Consider the following 21,290-nt stretch of genomic DNA (forward strand, 5'->3'; position numbering starts at 1 on the left):
GAACAATTACTTTCAAGAGACTTCCTGGTGAAGAGAACATGGGAGTTAATTGAGATGTTCGTTCATTTGCTATCACAGCAAGTTCACCTAAGGACAAAGAAAAGCGAGAGCTAAACATATTACTATCCCTTGGCTGCCTCCAGCTGAGTGGGGCTACCCTTTGCCTGAAGAGTTCTGCTTTCCACTCCAGATGTCAGACACTGCTATGCAAGTGAGCTTGGGGTTTAAAAAGAGCCAGTCAAGAGGGCTCACATTAGCAATTTCCCTGGCCAGTCCAGGAGAGGAGACAGGACCATCCTCATTCACCTCTGCCCCTCACAGGGCAAGCAGCAGGCCAATCTCTCTCACTGCTCTGACAGTATCCAGAAAAGAATTTCTACTTGTTAATACAGAGAATCTGCTTCACCAGCTTTAAGTACTCTTTTCCCCTCTGAGCACAGATGGCTTTAGAAATGAAACTAGGTACTCTAACAGGGAGCATAAGGCATGTGCATACAGAGCACTTCTCTGAAAGTCTGCAATGTTCACTAATAACAGACGTACACTAATCCAGTAATTCCTGAGGTTAGGAAGAAATCAGCTCATTTTCTAGTCACTCCACTATAGTGAACAGATCAACCTGTCAGATTAATGAGCCGCCATCACTGTAAAAACCAGACAAACTACAACACAAAACCAGAAGAGCCATGAGAACTGAGATTAAAGAAGAAGAAAAAATCCAAAGGAACCACATAGTCAACATAGCAAACACACTCTTATTGCTGTGGGTATGTTTGGCTTTCATCATTCAGGGAAAGATTCCCTACAAACAACGCGTAGCCAGCCTGGTTTTAGTATAGGTCTGCTTTTATTTCCATATTCAGCTCTTTGAGGGAGGCATCCTTTCACAATCTGAAAGGAGGAGGATATAGCCCACTGTAGTGCTGCTTCAGCACACTAAAACACATCATACGAAAAATGGTTCTGTTAACTTTTCCCCAAATAAAATGAACACCTGTCCATGCACTCGGGACATAGAAAGAGTCCTGAAACAGAAACATCGTGCGTGTGTGTAAGACAGAGGTTGATGAATCTCACCTCACTGGCAATAGTCAAAAACTGCCAGCTGGTAAGTACTGCACAGGAGTCGGGGAGTAAATACTGGTAGTAGGGGATTTAAAAATAAAAAAAAAAACCACAACCCTAAAAAACAAAAGGAATAAAAATTTAAAAGCAGCGCCTTTCCAGTATCTCACTGCAGCAGGCAGCAAGACTTAAAGGCACTACAATGTGTCAGAATGGAGAAAAACTGGTGCATCCACCCTTCCAGAGTGCAAGAATACGGATTAAAAATTCCAAAGTTGATGTAGGCTTTCTGAAAATGAACTAACTTCTTTTCGGCACAAGATATGGTGGTGCTGCAGAAAAGGAAAAAAGAGGTGAGTTAGTCACTGTGCTTTTATACAAATAGCTCAACCTCACTACAGATGCTAGCTGGTGAAAGGCTGTGTAAGCATGTTTCATCCGTTCTTAAACTGGCATTTGTTTAAATCCATACACTACGCAGCTCTCCCTCTTCCTTCCACAAAAGTATCTCCCATGTACAGGACACAGATAAGTCAGACACAAATATATTCAAAGGTATCAAGGCTATTAATTTTTCTACAGGTCCAAGAGGTACACTGCTCATACTTTCATAGAATCATAAAATCATATAATGGTTTGGGTTGGAAGGGACCTTAAAGATCCTCTAGTTCCAACCCCCCAGCCATGGGCAGGGACACTTTCCACTAGACCAGGTTGCTCAAAGCCCCATCCAACCTGGCCTTGAACACATCCAGGGTTGGGGCATCCACAACTTCTTTGGGCAACCTGTTCCAGTGCCTCATCACCCTCACAGGGAAGAGTTTCTTCCTTATGAGGGATCTAAAACTACACTCTTTCAGTTTAAAGCCATTACCTTGTGTCCTATCACTACATGCCCTTGTGAAAAGTCCCTCTCCAGCTTTTAGGCCCCCTTCAGGTACTGGAAGGCTGCTGTAAGGTCTCTCCAGACTCCTCCAGAACAACCAACTCTCTCAGCCTGTGTTCACAGGAAAGGTGCTCTGGCCCACTGATGGTCTTCATGGCCTTTCTCTGGACTCACTCCAACAGGGCCACGTCCTTTTTATGTTGGGCGCCCAGAGCTGGATGCTGGATAGGTGGGGCAGCAGAAGAGCAGAGCAGCAGAATCACCTCCTTCAACCTGCTGGTCATGCTTCTTTTGATGCAGCCCAGGATATTGCTGGCTTTCTGGGCTGTAAGTCCACCTTGCTGAGTCATGCTGAGCTTCTCAACAACCAACACCCCCAAGTCCTGCTCCTCAGGGCTGCTCTCAATCCGTTCTCTGCCCAGCTGGTATCTGTGCTTAGGATTGCTCCAACCCACATGCAGGACTTTGTACTTGGCCTTGTTGAGTTTCATGAGGTTTGCACAGCCCCACCTCTCAAGCCTGCCCAGGTCCCTCTGGATGGCATCCCTTCCCTCCAGTGTGCTGACCACACCACACAGCTCGGTGTTGTCTGCACACTTGCTAAGGGTGCACTCAATCCCACTGTCCATGCTGCTGACAAAGTTGTTAAATAGTCCCAATACCGACCCCGAGGAACGCCACACGTCACTGGTCTCCACTTGGACATAAGCCGTTGACCGCAACTCTGAGTGTGACCGTGCAAGCCAATTCCTTATCCACCAAGTGCTCCATTCATCAAATCCGTGTCTCTCCGATTTAGAGACAAGGATGTCATGTGGGACAGTGTCAAACGCTTTGCACAAGTCCAGTTAGATGATGTCAGTTGCTCTTCTCTTATCCACAAAGGCTGTAACCCCATTGTAGAAGACCACCGGATTTGTCAGGCACAATTTGCCCTTAGTGAAGCTGCATTGTACCCTCACCTATCCCCTCCTTATTTTCCATCTGCCTTCGCATAGTTTCCAGAAGGATCTGCTCCACAATCTTGCTGGGTGCACAGGTGAGGCTGACTGGCCTGTAGTTCCCTGGGTTTTCCTTTTTTTCTCTTTTTAAAAATGGGGCTTATGTTTCCTTTTTTCCAGTTGGTGGGAACTTCATTGGACTGCCATGACTTCTCAAGTATGACGGATAGTGGTTTAGCAACTTCATCTGCCAGTTCCCTCAGGACCCATGGAACCTGAACTCCTTAAGTATCTATAGGCTAAAGAGCTGTAGGGTGACTTACAGCTGCAAAAGGCATGCTTCCAATCTGCCCTTCCTCCTTCTGAAGTGAAGTCCTAAACACGACACAAGAGGAACCCATTCCAGGTTTAAGTCCTATGTGAGTGCCCTCACTACCAAAATATCTTTTCCCTCTTTAATATAGCGTAAAGGTCTCTAAAGGACATTTCCTACAACAGGGGCTGAAAGTAGCCTCTATTTTCAACCTTCAAATATAGAACATGAATTCACAAAAAGGAACTGCGAAAACCACTGGATTAAACAAAAGATTTCAGCAACAAGCAGTGACAGTCAGTCCACAAGAATCTGCTACTAACTGAATTCTAACCAACATGTCTAGAAAATTACAGCAGAGTTCATGTGGCTATTTAAACATCTACTCAAAGTTTTATCAGCCTACATTCAGCTTCCTGTATAATCTTTAGTGCAGTATTTAAACTCTGTCCAGTCTTGAACTAACACGCAATTCTTCCAAAAAGCAAAATTTTTATCTCATACTAACTACAATTCCTTCTACTGACATAACTTAGAGTCTGCAATGCAATGTGTCTAGAAGTTGACCCTGACTCTGTTGTGGGTTTGACCACTCTGGCAAGACAGGACATACACAGTATTCTGCTCAGTACAACTCAAATTTGACGATCTGTGATTACTTTTAAAAAACAAACTTACTTTTCTCCCCTCTAGCCACAGAGAGAACATAAACCAACTCAGAAAACACCACATTCACTCATGCAACAAACAGACCTAACTTTCTCAAGCAAATTATTGAATCTATAGCAACAGCTGACAGAAAAAGCTTCTACTGAGAGGTATGCTGTCTTACCACAGTTTTATTAATTACTCTGGTTCTGCAAGGGTAATAATTTCTTCATTGATAAAAAATTCCACAGTTTCCTCCTCCCAGTCATCAACATTGCTGTCCAGCTCATCTGTGTCTACCCCTGGAATGGAGAAAACATTAACACTGAATGCATCAAACAAGGCAGCAATGGAAAGATTTGATGGTCTTGGCAGAAACAGTCCTTAAACCAGCAGTGAAATAAGATATTTGGTGCTTTACATTGTAACAAATACATGCTAAATTTGTTAAACGACAACCAAGGCATTACTGTCTCCCACCACAGGGCTTTTGTGGATTTTCTGGTTAAATGCAACACTCAAATCTCTTCAGTCTTATCCCAAGGTCAAGCCAATGCTTGCCTTGAAGTGTAAAAGGATAAGATAAAACACAGATGCCAAAGTCTCGCAGCCAGCAATATTTGAGCTTTCTCCTGTAAAAAAAATAATCCTGTTGCAATTCAGGATAAAAAGTATAAATAACCTTCAGAAAACAAGGGACTAGCTTTAGCAGGAAATAAAGAGAAGTGGATGAATCCCCAGAACAGGGTAGTTATTTGGTAAGAAACAGCAGTTGTCTAGCAGCAAGTCTTTACAAATACTATGTGGCTTACCTCCTCGAAGCTCTAAACGCTCATTTCTCTGCTCCATGTACAACTCTTGTGCCATCTTGCGGTACTTTCTGAACTCTTCCATCATTGTACGTCTCCTTTCCACTAGCTCCTATGGAGGCACGAAGAGCTTGTTAAACCTCCCCAATAAATCAAATCCACACATGATGCATTCATTAGCCAGTTGAACTTTTCTTTCTCATGAACATACTTTCTACTGAATTAAAAGGAAAAAGATCTTTCTCTTATGTAATCAAAAAGCTGGTTTGATTTTTTTTAAATTTGAAGAGCTTTTCTTGATTTAAAGACTGGCTAATGCAGCAACTCACTAAGAACCCCCAAATTTTATCACCTTTGCTTAATGAAGTAAGACCAGTGCCTCTCCAGATTCATTACTCTTTAACCTGACAGTTTAGTAGCATCTGTCTGAACTACCTATTGGAGCTAACTCTAACCATCTGGGTTCAAATGAACACAGATGTTTGTTATAAAAGAAATTTAAATTACATATAATTATTAGAAAATTAACTAAGAAACTAAGAACAGGTTACTAGAGTTTCATCTACATTACTATATTCCAAAAGTGTCTTGCCTTTGAAGCTTTGGACTGGCTCAGGCGATCCTTCTGCTCAAATATCTTGGAGTATTTCTTCAGGTCCTTCTTAATTTGCTGTAAAACAGGGAATTTTATTTCAACTTGGGTATCAGACTATCAATCATAACCATCATCTTTTGTAATAACTCCTTTGGTAGGCCTAAGCAGGCTGTGCATTTTTTAAAAGCATGTCTGTCCTAAGGAATTTCCCTTCGCTATAATTTTCTTTGTTCTTCCTGGCTTACAGATCATGTAAATGCTTCTGTACTCATGCAATTAGCGAAGTCTGGTCAGCCAAATTAAATTTTGTTATTTTTTATAGCTTTTCACTATACCCTAACTGTAAGAATAATGGATAACCATTTCTATTCTGAGCTTAAAGAAACAGTTAATATTTACATAATTCTCAGAAGTGGGGTCCCCTACAGCAATGTGTTTTATCATAAATTCAGGGCAAAAGGCAGTTGCGTAGCTCTTAACAGTTCAAGCCTCATTCTCAAGAGGAGGAAGTAAACCAAGTATGTTTATATGCCAAATCAATGTCAGCAGAAAGAGTCAGTGGAATACACTACCTTTATCTGATCCTCACTGAGCAAGGTAGTTGGCCGTGGTCTCCAGAGAAGCTGACAGAACCTATCTTTATTGTTTTTCTGAAGCAGACGGCCTTGGAAGGTCCATAGCCAATATGCATTGTCCACCTGGAAGAGTAGAGCACCATCTCAGTCAAGATAAGCTAAACTTCACACTGTAGTCCTCACTCCATGTCTTAAGGGTCTTTTTATAAAATCAGCACCACTAGTCAACAGAAGCAGGGTCCTCTTTTTGTGGGTGCCTTCCTTGCACAAGTCAAATTCCTCAGCAAAACAGTTGTTCCACTGAAGGCCTGCAAGAAGTTACCTTTCTGGAGGATCACAACAGTTTGAAACTAAGCCAGCCTTTTCTATCATACTCTTAAGTCTCAGATTCTATACTTGTACAGGAGGGGATTACAGTGCAGTGGCTGGAACCATGCAAAAGTAATGACAGGTGCAATAAATTCTGCTGTTCTGCATGGACCACAAGGCAATCAAGTTTCAAACCACTAAAGACATAATGAAAATTCAAAAAAAGGACACTCAGTTTAGACTCATCAGCTGCCTTTCTGGAACAACCGGTGAAGCTAATGGCACAAATAAATCCTGATGCCCAGAAATTCTGTGAATTTCAGAAAAATATATAAAACTATGGTGCAGGTTTTAAGTCATATGACCAGCGACAGGTGCCTGTTTTCTCCTCCTAATGAATTGCCCTTAGTACCTTGTGGCTCCACCAAGACACAGAAGTCACAATGTATCTGCCTGTAGGATCCCATTCCACATCTGAAGCTGTATAGTGTTCAGCAATATTCATCATGGTGCAGTCAGACGTATCAACAAATGCTAAGGCACCATTCATGCTGCAAAAGCAAAAGAAGACAGCTTGTTTTGCACACTATCATACCCTGTGTTTTTAAAAGCATTTCACAAGCTGCATCTTTACAACTCCTCACTTGAAAGACAGATTTTCACAGCAACCAAGAGGCAGGCTCATACTGCTCTCTGTTGCTAGAAAGCAATGTGATGAATAAAAACAAAAATCCAAGTAAGAATGACACTTGTTTCTATGTTCAGTCACCCTTAACCCATTTTACTTCTGTTCCTGAAGTCACAATGAAAACATATTATAGGCAAGTTACAGCCAAAGATTAACAATCATATGCTTAGACACCTTTGGGTAGTGAAGACAACATTTAAAAAGAACATTATTTCTAGGATGAACAGCGGCACTTGTCTGAAAGCATGTAAAAGCAAATACTACTCAACTGGTTAGTAAAAATCATCTTCACTTGTGCCAATGTGAAAGTTTCTTGATAACTCTTCCACAAAATGGCTTTGTCATTAAGATGTGTCACCCGTGAGGAGGCACAAGACTATGACAACAACAAATGCATTGTAAGAGCCACGTGCACGGTGCAAATTGGATTAGCTGAGAGTCAGTATTTAACTGGAACTGCTGAAAAGTGTTTCTAAGCATCCACTTTTCTGTTGAAAATGCATTCTTCATTTATGTGGCAAAAATAGCAAGTAAAAGTTAAAGGACTAAGCTACATCATGAAATTACATCTTTTATTTGCCTTTGCTTTGCAAAGCTGTATCAGGATTACATAGTAATGCAACATTCATGGAGATATCAAACACTTCTTGATGAGTGTAGCCTTTTTCCTCCTTAAAATGAACGTAATGTTCAGTAACCTGTGCAATACTCACCTTCTGAGGCCAGCCAACACTACAAATTGCCCTTGAGGACTCCAGAATATCGTGTTTGCCTGCTGTTTGTCAAACGTTTCTAGAAAGAAACAAGACAAATTCAGAGTAAGACCTCAATCCAACGACATCAATTAGCTCACAAGCTGTCAACTGCATCCATTCCTCAAAAGACATTTCTCAACTCTGCAAGCAAGTACTAACAACAGCCCTTAGGCTCTACGCTTCGAAAGACAAAAACACCAGCACCAGAACACCCAAAGCTAGCAGAAGAAAGAGGAGATCAGAAGACCCCAACTTGGGAATAAATTTTATCTAAAGTGAGCCAAGTCTGTGCTATCACCTCGCATGAACTTCCCAATGACAAAATTATTCTGGCTTGGAGGCCTTTTATTCCCAGACCCTGGACTGATTCAACATGAGAACAGTTTAACTGTCACCAGAGTTACATTTCTAGAACACAATGTCAGGCAGAGCACCTATTGCCATCCACCACAGCCAGCCACAATTTTGAGTTTACTGCCATCTATGGCCAGGCAAAATGCTCAGTATCTGCACTTTTCACTTGTTTTTCAGTCACTTACTTATGAGTTCTATTTTCCCATTGTTTTTAACATGGTAAAAGGAAACTGAAATTCGTGGAGTTTCTCCATGCAACACAGCAAACTTGCTTCCATTTGGTTCCCAAGCAAAGGCTATGATGCTTTCTGTAACAAAAAGAGAGGGGTCAAAACTCTGTCAAAAGACAGTGCAAAGCTTTGATTTCAAGCAGTTATCAAAGACGACGAAGACACTGAAGAGAGAAAGGGAATTCATCAGTTAACACTTTGCTATATAGATTATCTCTTCAAACACAGCTTGATACAGCAAATGCAGGGAATTATGGGAAGGTGTTTCGGTCAAACAATGGCTCTGAAGTCTCCCATCTTCTACAAAATACACTCATATTATCAGCCCTACCATCTTTATTAGTAACAGATTTTCAGTTCTGTCATTTTTCAAGTCAGTCACAAGCATGAATAGCTTTCTCAGTTTTACATGGGACACCCTGCAACACGGCTGCTGTAGCTCCCATCAAAAGAGTTAACTTCCTAATTATGTCACGTGTTGAAAGGAATTTCTAAAAGAGGCTCAAGTGTCTACTCAAGAAAGTTAAAGGTCAAAAGTAAAGAAATATTTGGCATTACCTTTCATTTCCACCACATCCACCGGCACCTGTTTCTCTCTCATTCGGAATATTTCAAAGTTGGTCACTACTCCCTGTAAAGGCCAAGATCAGCTCGTTACCCAGCACAGAAGCAGCAGAGCAAATGATTTTATTTGCTAGGCACAGAAGGACAACTACACAATTAGCCTGTCAGGACGCAGGATGAGAGACAGAGTCAAGATTTGTTTCTTTAATGAGAGCAGATAAATACGGTACGCGTCATTACCAAACACATTCCAAATTTTTCTGTTCTGATAAATAACTACTGAAGAATTGTACAAAAGCATTTGTTTCTTTTTAGACTTATGAAATTTAATTAAGACAGATAAACATACAGCACATTATGCAGCACGCCCTACAGGTTGTTGAACAACTGCTTAACGGCGAGTAGGAAAAGGGGTGAGGCATATATCTCTCACCCATGTGCACGATGCCGCTGAAGTAAAGTAAACCTTGGATGCAAACATTACATACATTTTGCTCTCCAAATGCCTCAAATTTGGATGGAAAAATGAAAAATAGCTTTGAATTAATATAATTTAGACAGTCTATATTAAAAGATAATACTATAAGAAAATGAGGTGTCAGCTTGACATGGAACCAAATTTTATTAATATAATCAGAATTCACATACCTGTGTGCCTTTGGGAGTCCTGTCCACCTTCACACATAGGTAATCCCCGTTCTTCTGCCAGTGTAGTTTACAATCTACGACATTGAACAAATTACGCACACGAATTTCTTGTCTAGAAGGCAGCTGCATCAAAGTCACTCTTGCTGGGATGTCTTTGTCCTCAGGCACCCAGAAAGCAATTATGTTACCACCTGGAGACCATGAGAAGTCTCTGCAGGAAGAAAGTTAAAAATAAAAATATGCCATTTTAATTTTTAGTTAGAGATAGTACAAGCAGAAACCATCTTCATTATTATATCTGAATGTTGCAGACAAATATAAACTCTCAGTAATAAAGACAGATACAGACAAGCAACTGAGGACAATTTAATAACCTTATACATATCACACCAAACCAGATTTTTAAACTGCTATTTAAACTTGCTATATGACCAATGTTATCAAAACAGTCCATTTCATGAAAAAGTAGAGCTTACAACCAGTGTAAGTGCCAAAGACCCAAGAAACAGGCTGATTAAACCAATGAGCAAAAAAACTCTATATTAAATTACACTGGAGACAATCTTCTTGCACCTGGCTGCACTTAATGTTCTTGTTGCTTTACAGATAGGTACCTCAAAAACTCCCACAGGAGTCAGCATCTGTTGTGCAGATGCACACACAAAACCAACCCCCTTCCTTGCCAACCGGCAGTATACAGCACACTGTTTTGAGCCAGCATACAAATCTTGTTAGGGAGATATTCCCCAACAAACTGCATTCCAGTTTGGTTTTGTAGACAAGGAACAGGACTACCAAGCTACACCCTGGATTAAGCAGTAGCACAAAGAGGAGTTCAAAGCATGCAAGCTGTCAACTGTGGACACCAATAAATGGGGATTTTCCATTCCTTTTTGCCAGTTTGTCTAATTTGACCACTTCAGCAGTCTAAAGATTCCTCTCACCATAACAAAGCTCCAGACACAAAGATTGCAACTAAAGAGAGCTGTTATCTTTACAAAGGAATAGACTCACCTTATCCCATTGATTTTCAAGCTTTTTTTGTCCAACAAACCCATGGACTAAAAGAGAGAGAGGTAGAGAGGTGTGAAGTTAGTAATATTCTTAGATTTACACATGTACCTTCTACTCTTATTATTAGAGCACATAAACTAGGAAATTGTGTACAGTTTTCAGAGATCCTGTATCCTTATTTTTTATTATGAACATATGTATACCACAATTACAAATAAAATAAGAACTGCTGCACAGAATTAAAGAGTACAGCAGCCTGAATTATAATGAAAAAGCAAACTGGACTAGATTAGGCTGCAATTTATAGTGTGTTTTGGGTACTTTGGCATCCACCTGCTATTGAGTGCTAGGAGGCACCACATAATCTTGATCCTATTTACTCTTGTAAGTAGTATATTGAGCTGTCTAGTCCTTCTAGAAGCGTGGTGTGAAATCTACTGTCAGACTCACTAAAGTTTTTCACCCAGGAAAGAACAGGACAAGAGCAAATGGGTTTCTCCCCTTTTAAGTCCAGCTCTAGAGTATATTCTTAAAATGTATCCTTCAAAATAGATACCATATGAAAGACTGGCATGGTTATGCCATAAACATTACGCAAAAAAAAAGCAAGAACTTACAGGTGTTTCATAGATGCTGAGCGTATCTGAAGTCATGCGAGCAAAGAATTTACCATCATGACTCCATCTAAACAAATGAAAAGAAAAAAGATTATTAGATAGGAACCGCCTTTTTATTAAGTGAAGTCTGGGACTCCTCTCCAATTCTCTTTCTCAACCTACTTAAAAATAGGCCAGTGAGCCGAGTTTTCACAGTGGAATCCTCTCTTCTTTTGTCCAGTCAGAATATCCCAGACAATAATAGCCTGAGGGTCATCTTGTGTGTCCATCAAAGGGCTGAAGGTCACTAAATACCTACACAAAATAAATAATCAGTTTCACTATGGAAACTTCATCTAATAGGTCAGTACAAGCAAGCTTTCATCCAAATAATATTTAACTACAACACACTTTCAAACAGCAGTTTCTCTAATGGGATTTTTTTGAGAGGAGGGGAAAGTAAGAACAGCATGATAAATGGGGAGAAAGCTTCCAAGACACAGGATTTCTCTGGCATCCCTCTGGCCGAAGACTCTAGATTTATGCGCAAGTCTTCCCATATTGATGTTTAAAGAAAGGGGAACTTGCCAAATACACTGTTACCTACTATATAATTTTGCCACAAGAACATAATTGGTTTTGAAACTAATGTAAATCCACTGACCTTAGCCAACCTGAACTACAGGTATGCTAGACTTCTCCATTTAAAGATAAACAGTCTCTCTTTAATACAATAAAACATAAAACCTAATTGCTTCCAAATACGTTACTTGAAAACTAGCAAAACAAGACACACCTCCACCCTGAAATTATTTCAGCTTTCTCCAAAGAGCTCTTTAATGTTAAAGAAAGTTTAAGGAATTCATTTCAGTACTACAGATTTGGGAAGATGCTACTCAACAGAAACTTTTCAGAGAACTAGAAATTTAACACTGCAGACATCCCATCCAACTAAAGAGGTAAAAATATGGGATAACAACATCTTTGAGGAAAGTTGTCAGCTTAGTTTTGTAGACCAATTATTCCAGATCATGTTAAGTATCTTTCCTGAAGTCAAAGAAAAGCCAGGCAGAGCTTCACTTATTCTAAGAAGGATTTATGCATGTAAAGCAGGACTTCCAAAGGCAAAGGAAAACGGAAGACCCCAATGCGTGTGCTTCATGCTTTTGATCCCTTAGCCCAAACAAATGTTACACTCCATACCTTTCACAGGGCGAGAAGTCAATAAGCTGCACTCCCTGGTGACTAAACCTTTGAATCTGCTTGAACTTCTCTCCACCCCAAAGTGCGATGCCTCTCTGGTGGAACGTAGCCAAGTAGGTACCCTTTGGGGACCAACGTACATAGGTTTCTGTCCACCGCTGGATTGAAAGAGAAAAAGTATACACAAAGGTTGAATTTCATGCTGGATTCCTACAGGGGAAAGAATTATGTGTGGCTTGTAGCATCGCATTTTGCAAATCCATTTACGGAGTGAAGATCTCAAGATACCCTGGACTAGTTGTAGCGTTTAGTTTCATGCGTATAACGTACAGTACTTAACCTTCAGGCTGAGAACCGTCACTTGAGACCTTTTCAACTTACTGATCACCAAAAACATTTTCTAGGTACAGTGACAACCTTTCTGTAGTAACAATTAAACCCACCCAACAGGCTTGGGTTTCCTTGTAGTCTTTCAGCCCTGGTAAGAACATATTCTTCTCAGAAGTAAGGGTAAGTATTTCAAATTTCGTAACAACAATACAGCTCTTGACCTTCAGCCAAGTTAGAGAGGTTTCAGCAGTATAGACCTCGGCCAGTGACCCTTGTGATGAGCAAAACTACTTATCATCCCACAGCCAACTTCTTTCTACTGTAACGCATAATGGTTATTACAGAAAATGCTTCTGGGTACCAACAGTTCCCAGCAAGTCAACTGCCTGCAGCAGACAGGCACACTAACTCTCCCTTTTATATACTCTTACCAAACCAGCTATTCCGCTTTAGCACCTCTGCGGTTGGCAAAAAGCAAGTGATCAGAAGCAGCATACTTGAGCACACACTCAGCTCTAATGAACAGTACTCCTCAAACTCTGACTTTGCATTTTCAGGTCTTTCTGAATCACCTATAACATGCAGATGAAGGAAACTAATAGGCATCACGGACCAGCTAAAAAAAACAAAAAACCCACTACATCAAACAAGTTAACTCCACATCTGTTTTACCTAAGCAGCTAAGCCTAATTCTAAAGGAGGTAAATTCACTACTCCTCTTCAAAAGGAAGAAAAAAGTATTAGAGCAATGGGGAAAAATTAAAAAAAAAGAAAAACCTGAAACATCATAAAATGACTGAGACTGACAGTGTATCTGCAATGTACAGCATTTCCAGAACACTCACTGCTCTGTCCTCAATTTGAACTGGTTCCTTGATATCATTCCAAAAAATGGAAGTCCGGTCTCCTGACTCAAAGATCACGCTGTACTGATCCCTGCAATCAGGATCTTCCAACCAGTATCGGAGATTCCCCTGAGAAAAACAGAATCAAAAAGATTAGTATGTCAAAGGCTAAGATGACAAGTTCCCCAAATTAACATCTACCCGGCAGGTGGAAGTTAGTCTTACACAGGACATGCAACTCTGGAGTCTTACCATTGCCAACACATTTACAAAGTGAAATTAAATAATCCAAACTACTGGTTACTGGAGGCTAAGAGAACAGATCATAAAAAGGTGGACCTTCAAGGTGGTTTGATGATGTTTTACACTTCTTGTCTAAAATAACTTAAAGGGCTTTTTGGTGTTTTGGTGGTTTTTTTAAAAAACAAAACAAAACCCTATCCCTTCCTCCACAGGACTTGTTACAAAGCCAGTGGTAACAAACACAGAAGTTTGCCTCAAACATTTAAAAATATAAGATGCTTTCAAAATTCTATTTTCAAATGACTTGTGCAAAACCATTATTTACTCTAAAGTTTTGCCCTATGTGGAACTACTAAGCAGAACCACCAAGTTCTTCCTGTCACAGTAAGAGCGAAGGAACAGGAGCACGTGATCACTACTGCTACTTATAACACTATTAATGCAGTGCTTTATTTTCTTATGGACACTCCAGCAATTAAGTACTTGTTTCATATTATGCTGAATGTTCTTTCCACTTCTCAAAAAAATCCTTACCAAATCCTTAAATGGCTGTTTCTCAGGGATTTCCCATTCATCACTGATTGTCATGTACCTGAAAAAGCAATTTGATCGGTTACACTCTGTGTAGGCACTCTTGATTAGAATCCCAAAATCTACAGGTACACACAACAGCTGCACTCACTTATCGAAGTCTGTGAAAAGGTTGACTCTGAAAGTGTGCTGTTTATCCAGTTTGTATCCATCTGCATTCTTCACAGCATCCACTGCATGAGATGGAGACATGTACTCCAGAAAGATGTACCTACAATGGAGGAAGACAAAAGTAGGAAGTCATCAGTGACTACGCAACAGGCTTCTAACAACAACAAGAAAAAAAAAAAGCAATGGGGATGAACTAAGAACTCAGCACAGAGCATCTACAAAATAACTTCTTGTCTTGTCCCTAACCGATTAGGGTCACAAGCAATCTCCATTTTGGCCACAGGCATGTATACACTTTTTAGCTCTATGGGTTTGACCTGAATTAGTCTAGCCCATCTACAGAAAGGATATCAGTTTAAGTGACAAATGCAAGTTCAATGCAACACAGAACAGTGAGAGCTATAAACAGGCAGGTTAAGTATGCAGCTCTTTCCAGCTGAATAACAGATGATGTTTAGAAATTGTAAATCTTGCTGTCATAGGCATCTCAAAGCACAACTCTTGTTTTTCAGTGACATCAAATATAATTCAGCTTCCTTCTCACCACTAACACAACCTAGCTTGTCACCCAGCAGACTTAAAATGAACAGTATCCTGAAGACTGTCAGACACTGCCTGAAAAGACAGGCATGAACATAAAGTAATTTTCTCATGCTTCTCCTGCTGACCTTACAGAACCAACAATCCCTCTACTCCAGAAAACCCACTTTTTTATGCTTTATAAACTATGGATTCCTCCCAAAGTGAGAAATATATGCTACTCCAACCACAGTAACAAGACTCAGTAAAAACTCATACTTATCAGATTGATTTTTGCCTGATTTCTCTCCCTAAAATTTTCTTTCCCTTGACCTCTTTGGACTTGATCACTTCTGGTTATCTTTATTCTCAATTTCAGATGCTGCAATTAACCAGGAACAGGGCTCAAAAGTTGGCAAAGGGGAGAAGGGTCCTGGAATGGGCTTGCTGAACTTATGGAAGCTGGAGTCACTAATGTAAGCATAAGCACCTGCACCCAGAGACAGAATACTGATGGTCCATTTTGCAATAAACTGTACATCCACTGCTACTAAGTATTTTAACTAAAATAGACCTTTAGCCTATTTATTAGCCATGGCAGAAAATTAACAAAAAACCAAATTTAGTACTGCACAGACATTTGTCTTCCAAACCTCGCTAAACTGTTTCCATAATTAATCCCCCCTGCCCATTGTAGCTTAATGAGCAACTAAGCTTCTCAGCTCCCTCAGGAACTTCTCTCTGTCACTGAGCCTAGATGTCAGGATTGTACAGACTAAGGTAGAAGAAAGTGATGAGCATGACTACAAGGTCACCAAAAATTTTGGCCATAAAGTATTGACACTAATAATCGAGGGTAAGTCAGAGCAGTGTTTCAACCCTATTTCCAGTAGGAGTTGTCATGACTTACCCTTTTGTCTTCCCATCTGCTTCTGGATAAAATTCATTGATAATTTTACCAAACTTGGAAAATATTTTGTGGATGACATTCTTCAGTTTCTCAAGTCGGTCTGGTCCAACCTGGGGAACATTATCCACGACAATTACAGAGTCAATTCCATCTGCTTCCTGTGGCCGATCTTTCAGTACATCACCAAGTAATTCTGCAAAGAAAAAAGCATATAAGAAACTAAGGCACCAATCTAAATCTAAAGGAGGAAGACAGAAAAATGAAAAAAATAGTGGTAGTAAGAGAACGGGAAGACTTCAAATTTCAGGAAATTTCAAGAATCATTTAAGAATCTTGGTAGTGAATGAACGTTCTATCAGAGAAACAACTGAAGTGAATGCACAACACTCCAACAGCACTTCTTTGCTAAGAGGCACGATTACACAGCTTCTTGGCAAACTTCAAGCAGATAACTCTTGAGGTCTTTCTTAAAGAAACACCTTACATCGAGGATGTCAACACTTGCAGTATTAGCTTGTTTCAGGAGTTGGAATTAGCTCACTAAGTCCTCAGAATTGACGACAGAGCAGACAACTGTAAGGTTTGCTACCCAAGCTCTGACTAGTAGCCTTGCTCAAATTATAACCAGATGACTTTGATTAAAAAAAAAAACAAACATGTAACATGTACACCACCCCCCACCCCCCCACCCCCAAATTACATGAATTTTAGCATAATTCAAAGCTATCTGCCATACTGGAAGCTCTGCATGTCTTAGCATCACTATAATTATGTTTGAGAACTCACACTCTCTCTAAACCTTTAATTAAACACAAAAATGAAGGTCTAAGACAAGACACTTAGAGGCCATATTTAAGCACGCAGCAAGTGAAGACAAGCACAGACCTTTTCATACTCTGGCTATTCTTCAACCATATTAATTCCCCTTTCCTATATCATCTTACAAGTTTTGAGAGTAGTTGCTGGTGGGATGGTTTGTTCAGTCCCTGCACCGTCACCTTCAAGCTTCTTTTTGCTGCGAAGAGACTGTTTACAATACGATTGAAGCTTCCCTTACGTATAAGGGAGAACATTCAGAGTGCCTGTAACTCTGCAGCTGTGACTTGGATACCGCGCGTTAAGATGAAAACAGTTAAAAAGTACAGAGTACACCTACGAGCTGTGCACAAAATCAGGAGCTTCAGCAGCAATGCTGCATTACTTTTATGTGGTAGGCTTCTAGACATATGTAACTTTAATCTATTCCTCAAGTCAATGCTATTAGCTTTCTCTGTATCCACCAACTAAACCCCACTGGTAATGTACGAATTTAAACACGCTTCTCAAACTAACGTTACCTAACTACTGCAATGTATTGACCTGTAGATCCAAGAAGAGTCAGAAAAATTACATCAGTGGTTCAGTCCTCAGTGAATTGAACTAGAAGCTCTAAAGACAAATATCCAAATACACTCTCAAATAACTTTAACCTAAGATTATTTTTAAACCTTTCCAGGAATAAAATCCCACACTATCCGTAGCTTTCCTGTTCAAACACACACTTCGTAATTCTTGTCTAAGTTACTGTTCATGGTACAATTGGTCATGCCCCTGCAACTTATAATACAATAATGCAACCGTGTTAAAGAATCACTGGTTAGAAGTGGCAGATTATTTCTGGTTTATTGATATTTTTAGTTTTGTGTACTTAAAGGGACCAGAATAGACATTCTGCTAACAAAAAAGCCAAATGTGCTGAAATGAATGGCAAAGTTTCACACATGCCACATAAATAGGAAAAATACACATCCATATCTGCAGTAAGTTTTAAACTTATGCAAAGATGACTATAAAATGTAAGACTAGACAGAAAATAAGTGCATGCCACTATCCTTCTAAATTAGAATATAAAGGTAAAATTTGGCAAGTCAGACTACATGCAGCATTCACAGACCAGGGGAAAAAAACCCCAATACATATAGAAACATTTAAAATATGAGAACAAATGACAAAGGGTGTTAGAAATGTTGATATCTCAAAGACATTTTTACAGAGTTTTGCTAGTTTTGGAATTCTAGAAATTCCAGCAGACTGAAAACTGGGGGGGGGAAAAGTCAAGCACAGGAGAAGTTCATAAAGAAACAGAGTACAGATATTCTGATAGCACAAAACCATACAGATCACTGCGGACAATCAAAAAACTTGACAGGAATATAGAAGCACCAGTCCCAAAAAGCACCATCACAGGTGATGACACCTTTAAAAGCACTATCTGGAAGAAACAGGTAGGCAAACAAGTAGAAGGAAAACGGAACATACAGCAAAAACCTGACTTCTTTCAGAAGTACCGCAGTGGCTATGGGGAATCACTCTACAGACAGTATTGTACCACATAGACTAAAAGGGCTTTAAGTTATTACCAGAGGTATTCTGGACCACCTTCCCCTCCTTTAACTTTTTGCTACAAAGTTGAAAGCCGACTCAAACTGTTACAGACCCAGAAGAGAAGAACACAGCTGACTGCTGCAAGTTAGCTTCCCAGTATATACCGGATCTTAAGTCATTCTTCCAGGAGTAAGCCATTCTCCAGGTAGCTGATGATACACTGAAGTGTGGATAGGTAATCACTTGCCTTGGATTTAGGACGCATGCAGTGAAGTGTCTGCTATGCCTACAATGATGGTAAGGATTGAAAGGAGGAATTTAAAAATCTGATATTACAGTAAAATAACAAGTAAATCTCTTATTTACCCTATAATCCCATATCTTAATTTTCCCTGCATATAAAATAAAAGCATGTCCCAAAAGGACGTTTCCACACAAAAAAAGTACACATAAAAAAGTAATTTTTTAGGCTCTGTTAGTCACTTTTTCATAACCGCTTCTCACGAAAGACTTTGCAGACTTACAGACAAACCAAGGAATGCATATTTAGATTCATGTGCAAGAATACAATACAGTCTTGATTCACTACAGGGTAACAGTTTAAAGACAAATACCTATATTGTTCCATTTCTCTACCTTAACTCAAAATAGCGAATAAAGCAATCTTCAAAGGGTGAGAAGCTGGTTTAGCCAGATCTTATTCCATCCACAACAAAAGCAGGGTGTGGTGGGTGCATGGCTATCTTCAGCTGGCAGTATTTTACAGACTGCTATCATTATCTGAACTAAAGCTTCATTGCACCTAAATGGTCATCTGACACATCCCTTCTGCTTGAACTGGGATCAGCTGTTCTGCCATGCCAACACCATTCTGGGGAAAAAGAAAAGTAATGCATCTGAGATAGTCCAATCCTAAAGTTGGTCCAGATCAAAGGTGTTCCTGAAGATGCACTGAAATAGGCTGGGCTCAGTGACACTGGACTGCCTTTCTTCTCCCTGGGGAGCCATCAGGATAAGGGGAAAGGAATGAGGAAGCTCAAGGACTAACACACACACACAGATGGAAAGCCAGACCAGCAAGACTGACTAAACTTAAACCCTGTAATTCAGACACTAACACTGTATACTATTCACACAGCTAAGTAGTTAACCAAATTAATCCTTAACAATAAAACAGGCGAGAATGGCAAATATGCCTAGTTTCTGAATAGACAGAAATTAATATAATAATCCTAGACGTAGACAAAGTGTACCACAAGACACTTAACTAGACAAAAAGAATCCAACTATATGCTTGCAGACAATTTTGCCAAAGTCTCTCTAAGAAACAAACGTACAAGTTCAAAGAGCTCTAGAGACTGCTGAATTCAGACTATCAAACGCTTTCTTAACCTAAGATATTTTCTGCCTTTTTATTAAGCTAAGCATGGGACTGGAACACTAGAAGGCACATCTACCCCTTGTATTCCACTGCCAATTGAAATAACCGACTGGCTTACAATCACGTGCTTCAAGAAACATTTCTCCAGTTCTGATACACATAATATAAGACCTTACAACATATAGGACATATATATGTATACATGTAACACATACATATATGTATATAGGACCCTATAAAAGCACACATGCTAGAGCAAGTATTGGCAAAACAAGTACTTTTGCTATTCTGAGAACTGAGATGATTTATCTAGAAAGATTTACCTGAAAAACACTAAAGCAGAGCTCTAACCCCTGTATGCCAGAACTAGGTATTCCCATAATAATTGATGCAGTCACACAATGGCTTAGCCATTTTAAGATGGTCAACATCCAACCCTTTTAAAAAGGGCCTGAGTTTGAATTTCCAACAGCCAGAAATAATTTTTCCATACTTTCTTGTCATAAAGTACCTATGTCACATCTTCATGGGCAGTAACTCTTCCCAAACCCGTAATATTTCACTCTAGATGCATAGAAAAATACAGGACGATGAAATCTAGTTTGTAAACATCTGGTCACCGATTTAAAACTTCTGTTTTTACAGCCGAATTTGACTAATGGAGGCAAACAGAAAGCACGCAGGTCGGTGATCCCACGTTGTGAGGGTAGCCCACAGAGCAATACTTGAAGTTTAATAGTGGAGTTAAGAACAGCTATTAAACAGCGTCGTCCGGCGCGTAGATACGCCAGAAGGCGGCTCGTTTCAGAAACGCCGCTAGGATGAGGATGGGTACTCAGCACCGCCAGCAGCCCCCCGCCACGGCACCCCCGGGGAGGGCGGGCTGCCGGGCCCGCGGGGCCTCGGAGGAGCGGGGCCGTCCCCCGCGGAGGGACCGGCTCTCGGGCCGTCCTCCCGGGAGAGGCGACCAGGCACCGCTCGGACCCATGGCGCCCCCCGACAGAGTCACAGGGTGCACCGCACCGGGCTGTAACCGCACCGGGCCCCCGGCCCCCCCGCGCTCGGCCGGGGCCCACGGCGGGAGCTCTCCCGCCACCCCGCGGCCCCTCCCTTCCCCTCACGGCCGGCCCGACCAGGCTCCGCCGCCCGCCCAGCCCGCACCTTCGTCGCTGATGTCGTCCACGAAGTCCTCGGGGTCGCTGAAGGAAATCTCGTCCTCGGGCTCGGCCGGGGCGGCGGGCGCGGCCTCCCCATCCTCCTGCGCCGCGCCGGGCTCGGCCGGCGGCTCGCCCTCCGCCGGCGGCTCGGTTTTGGCCTCCGCCGCTGGCTCGGCCTCGGGCTCGGCCCCGGCCGGCGGCTCGGCCTCGGGCTCCGCCTTCTCGGGGCTTTCGCGGCCGGACGACGGCTGAGGCGAGGACGACTGCGGCCGCTGCTCGGGCTCGGTGGCTGCGACAGGCTCCTCGGCGGCGGGCGGCGGCTCGGGGGGCCCCGACGGTGCCTCAGGCTCGCCTTCCTCCCCCTGCCCCTCTCCCTCCTCCTCCTCCTCCTCCAGCTGCTGTGGCGGCTCCGCCGGCGGCGGGGTCCCGTCCGTCTGCTCGGTCTCCTCCCCGGGCCCCTGGGCGTCGGGCGGCGCGGCGGCCGGCGGGCTCTCCTCGGTGTCCTGCATGGGGCCGCGGCGGTGCGGGACGGGCCGCGGCGGTGCGGGACAGGGCCGCGCGCTCCCGGCTCGAGCGCGACAGGGAAAGGAGCGGGGGAGGGGCGGGGAGGCTCCTACCGCCGGGCCATGTGCGCCAGGCCCGGCGG

General features: G+C 41.8%; 2 protein-coding genes across 2 annotated transcripts in view; both read right to left on the reverse strand.

The window, feature by feature from the left end:
- Window positions 1–2,580, reverse strand: part of LOC104050549 (kinesin-like protein KIF19) — a 15,216-nt gene extending 12,636 nt beyond the window's left edge. Inside the window, 1 exon segment of the mRNA XM_009511430.2 lies at window positions 2,126–2,580. Within this exon segment, the coding sequence (XP_009509725.2) occupies window positions 2,126–2,580 (455 nt within the window).
- EIF3B (eukaryotic translation initiation factor 3 subunit B) lies at window positions 826–21,268 on the reverse strand. The gene is made up of 19 exons (XM_064461571.1): window positions 20,649–21,268; window positions 15,743–15,935; window positions 14,294–14,413; window positions 14,146–14,203; window positions 13,369–13,497; window positions 12,194–12,351; window positions 11,174–11,305; window positions 11,012–11,078; window positions 10,395–10,441; window positions 9,381–9,591; window positions 8,727–8,799; window positions 8,124–8,246; window positions 7,543–7,621; window positions 6,554–6,692; window positions 5,830–5,955; window positions 5,255–5,332; window positions 4,666–4,774; window positions 4,038–4,155; window positions 826–1,397 (listed from the first exon to the last, which is right to left on the reverse strand). The coding sequence occupies exons 1-18, from the start codon at window positions 21,151–21,153 to the stop codon at window positions 4,052–4,054; spliced, it is 2,451 nt and encodes an 816-aa protein (XP_064317641.1). The 5' UTR covers window positions 21,154–21,268; the 3' UTR covers window positions 826–1,397; window positions 4,038–4,051.
- Between the last annotated feature and the right edge of the window lie 22 nt (window positions 21,269–21,290).

The sequence above is a fragment of the Phalacrocorax carbo genome, chromosome 10, assembly GCF_963921805.1.
Source record: "Phalacrocorax carbo chromosome 10, bPhaCar2.1, whole genome shotgun sequence".
In the NCBI taxonomy this organism is placed as follows: Eukaryota; Metazoa; Chordata; class Aves; order Suliformes; family Phalacrocoracidae; genus Phalacrocorax; species Phalacrocorax carbo.